The sequence below is a fragment of the Tasmannia lanceolata genome, unplaced genomic scaffold (assembly GCF_043159265.1).
Source record: "Tasmannia lanceolata isolate RefF3 unplaced genomic scaffold, GAP_Taslan_0.1 ptg000003l, whole genome shotgun sequence".
NCBI classification, from domain to species: Eukaryota; Viridiplantae; Streptophyta; class Magnoliopsida; order Canellales; family Winteraceae; genus Tasmannia; species Tasmannia lanceolata.
The window spans coordinates 56,165,077-56,168,816 of record NW_027518680.1 but is presented as its reverse complement, the minus strand read 5'-3'; the positions used below and the strand labels follow the sequence as shown (position 1 = coordinate 56,168,816).

Genomic DNA, 3,740 nt, shown 5'->3' with positions numbered 1-3,740 from the left:
CAGTTGACTACATTCAACGGGTAAAGCCCAATGCAGACCACTAGGATCGTTCAGATCAGCTGTTCACATTACTCATATGGCTAAGTTCGTTCTGATCAATCTTCCACATTCATCTGGTAGAAGTCCAATAGAAATAGATGGCTAGGATCTCTCTCTCTCTCTCCTATAAATAGAAGGGTTAGAAGGTGATTCTGCATCTTCAACCCAGGCTTGTTTGTTTAGGATATTAAGGCTTTTCTTCACTTTCCATGGAGCTTCCAAGTAAAATGAGTTGTAGGTTATTGAGTTCATCATTTCTCTTCCTAGTCACCCTCTTATCTCTGCTCTTCATATTAGTAGAATCTGGCACTGTAGGAAATGAAACTGATAAACTAGCTTTGCTCGCCTTTAAGCATCAAATAACCCACGACCCTATTGGATCTTTGAGCTCATGGAACAATTCTCTCCATTTATGCCAATGGCAGGGAGTCACATGCGGCCGTCGCCATCCTCAAAGGGTCATTGCCTTGAACCTGGCCGATCGAGGCTTGGTTGGACCCATGTCCCCTCACATAGCAAATCTCACCTTCCTCCGTGAAATCAACTTAGGAAACAATGGATTCTACGGCCAAGTCTCCCCAGCCATGAGTCGTCTATTGCGTTTACGATATCTCAATCTGAGCCTTAATTCATATCAAGGTGAAATACCGGCGAATCTAACCGCGCATTGCCCAGAGCTCATAGACATTGATTTCAGTTACAATAATTTTGTTGGGGAATTTCCCAACAAGTTCCACTCACTCTCTCGGCTCTCTCTCTTGAATCTTTTACATAACAATCTCACAGGAAACATCCCACCTTCGATTGGGAACCTTTCATCTCTTATCGAGTTAGTTCTAACGTGGAATAGTTTGGAAGGAAGCATCCCAGATGAGCTCGGACGACTACCGGCCTTAAAATCTCTTCGACTAGGAGCAAATAATTTGTCTGGTAAGATTCCTTCCTCGCTTTACAATCTGTCGACTTTAGAAAAATTTTACTTGGCGCATAACCAATTGCATGGAAGCCTTCCACACGACCTGGGCCTCTCTCTTCCTTATTTAAAAGGTCTTCTCATGGATTACAACCTATTCACTGGACCTATTCCAGTCTCATTATCTAATGCATCACAACTTTCAGAGCTTGATTTTGGTTGGAATAGCTTTAGTGGATTCCTGCCTATGAATTTGGGAAGCCTTCAGGGTCTCTATCAACTTAGCTTTGGAAATAATCTTCTAGGAAGCAGAGGCAAATCCAATGACATGACTTTTCTCACTTCTTTAACCAATTGCTCTAGTCTAGTAGAACTATATCTGAGAGGCAATTACTTAAGTGGTCCATTACCCAACTCTATAGCTAATCTTTCAACTCAACTGTCACAACTGAGTTTAGGAAGCAACCAGATATTTGGGAGCATCCCTTCAGGTATTGAAAATCTCGTAGGTTTAACGATAATGGGCATGGAGATGAATTTTCTCACAGGTACTATTCCTATTGGAATTGGAAAGCTTAACAAGCTGCAAATATTGTCCTTGTACTCAAATGGATTGTTTGGTCAAATTCCATCTTCCTTTGGCAACATAACTAATTTTTTAGAATTCGATTTATCTGATAATAAATTGCAAGGAATCATTCCATCAAGTCTTGGAAATTGTGGACATTTAGAAGAAGTATTGCTTTATCAAAACAACCTCAATGGTACCATACCCACACAAATTCTTATGCTTTCCTCTCTATCAAAATCCCTCTACTTATCCAATAATTCTTTCACGGGGTCCCTTGCTTCAGAAGTTGGAAACTTGAAACAACTTGGGGGATTGTACCTGTCTGACAACAGCTTGTCAGGTGAACTTCCAGACATGTTAGGCAGTTGTGTTAGTTTGGAATACCTTTATATGGATAGTAACCTCTTTCAAGGAACCATTCCTTCATCATTGGCCAATTTAAAAGGTATTCGGGAGCTAGATCTTTCACACAATAACTTGTCTGGAAAAATTCCAGAATACTTAGAAAAGTTTCACTTCCTCGAGTATCTAAATCTGTCTTTTAATGATCTTGAGGGTGAAATACCAAAAGAAGGGATTTTTAGAAATGCAAGCGGAGTTTCAGTTCATGGAAACAATAAACTTTGTGGGGGTATCCAAGAATTGCAATTGCCAGCATGTCCTGTCCAAGTGTATAACAAACGTGGACTATCTCATTCTCTAAGAGTAATAATTTCAATAGTCAGTGTGGTTCTATTCCTTATTATACTACCTTGTTTCTTTGCTACCTTCTATTGGATAAGAAAGTCGAGAAAGAATTCTTTTGTTATGCCACCTTTGGAGGATGGATGTTTAAAGCTTTCCTATGCGGAGCTCCTTAGAGCAACTAATGGGTTCTCTTTGAAAAATTTGATTGGTGCTGGAAGTTATGGTTCTGTATATAAAGGAGTTTTAGACCACAATGAAACTATTGTTGCAGTGAAGGTACTCAACCTTCAACAACACGGAGCTATTAAGAGCTTCAACGCCGAATGTGAAGCCTTAAGAAACATCCGGCATCAGAATCTCATTAAGATCTTATCTTCTTGCTCAAGTATTGATAACCAAGGCAATGATTTCAAAGCTTTGGTTTTTGAGTACATGCCTAATGGGAGTTTAGAGAAGTGGTTGCATCAATGTAGAGATGGGGAACATCCATTGATGAACTTGTCCCTTATTCAAAGGCTGAATGTAGCCATTGACGTGGCCTCGGCATTGGATTACCTTCATAACCATGGAGAAATACCACTACTTCATTGTGATTTAAAACCGAGCAATGTTCTTCTTGATGGTGACATGAATGCCCATGTGGGTGATTTTGGGTTAGCAAGGTTTATTTTTGAAGCCACTGCTAATCACTCTAACAATACAAGTACCTCGCTAACGATAAAGGGATCTATTGGATATGTTGCTCCAGGTAAATGACTTTATCAATTTTTTTATTCTTTATTGTTATTTTTTTATAATATTTCCAAAATTTTCATTAGCTTGATTACTTGATGAAGCTTTAATTGGAAACATCTCATTTTTTTTTTCTAACAAGATCAAATCTTTAATTTTTGTTTTCATGTTTAAATGGAAAGAGTATGGTATGGGTGGAAAGAGATCTATGCGTGGAGACGTGTACAGTTATGGAATCTTGTTGCTGGAGATGTTCACGGGAAAAAGTCCTACTGATAACATGTTTACAGATGGCCTAACTCTCATCCATTTTGCTAAGATGGCTCTACCAGATCGAGTGATGGAGATTATAGACCCACAATTGTTCTCAGAAGAAGTCCAAGTTACCAACAACAGCAACAATGAAGATCATAGCAATATGAGAAATAGAATGCATAACTGTGTGGTCTCAATGTTCAGAATCGGTGTCTCTTGTTGTGCAGAATCGCCAAGAGATCGAATGGAGATGGGTGATGTTGTCAAAGAATTGCATGTGACCAGAGACTTATATCATGGAATTGGCATCTATCGAGATAGGCAAAATAAGATCCCAGCTTGACATGAGGGTTCATCGTATCTTAGTAATAACTAAGCTATTAATGGAAGTTGAATGATTCAATGACAAGAATCATTGGAAACATATTCTCATACCCTCAACATGAGATATGCAACTTTAATGTGAGGATGGTTGTGGCATGGATTTATGTTGATTTTCACCTCAATTTATTTGTATTCTCTAAAAATGGCAGCATTTCCAAC

The 3,740-nt window shown here is 38.9% G+C and overlaps 1 protein-coding gene across 2 annotated transcripts; it reads left to right on the top strand.

Moving 5' to 3' along the window:
- Positions 1-213: 213 nt before the first annotated feature.
- On the top strand, positions 214-3,740 carry LOC143863451 (receptor kinase-like protein Xa21). 2 transcript variants are annotated; one of them, XM_077374124.1, is made up of 3 exons: positions 214-678; positions 826-2,958; positions 3,125-3,740. In XM_077374124.1, the coding sequence occupies exons 1-3, from the start codon at positions 249-251 to the stop codon at positions 3,538-3,540; spliced, it is 2,979 nt and encodes a 992-aa protein (XP_077230239.1). In that variant the 5' UTR covers positions 214-248; the 3' UTR covers positions 3,541-3,740. The 2 variants fall into 2 exon arrangements, with proteins under 2 accessions (XP_077230239.1, XP_077230232.1); XM_077374117.1 differs by having other exon boundaries at positions 214-2,958.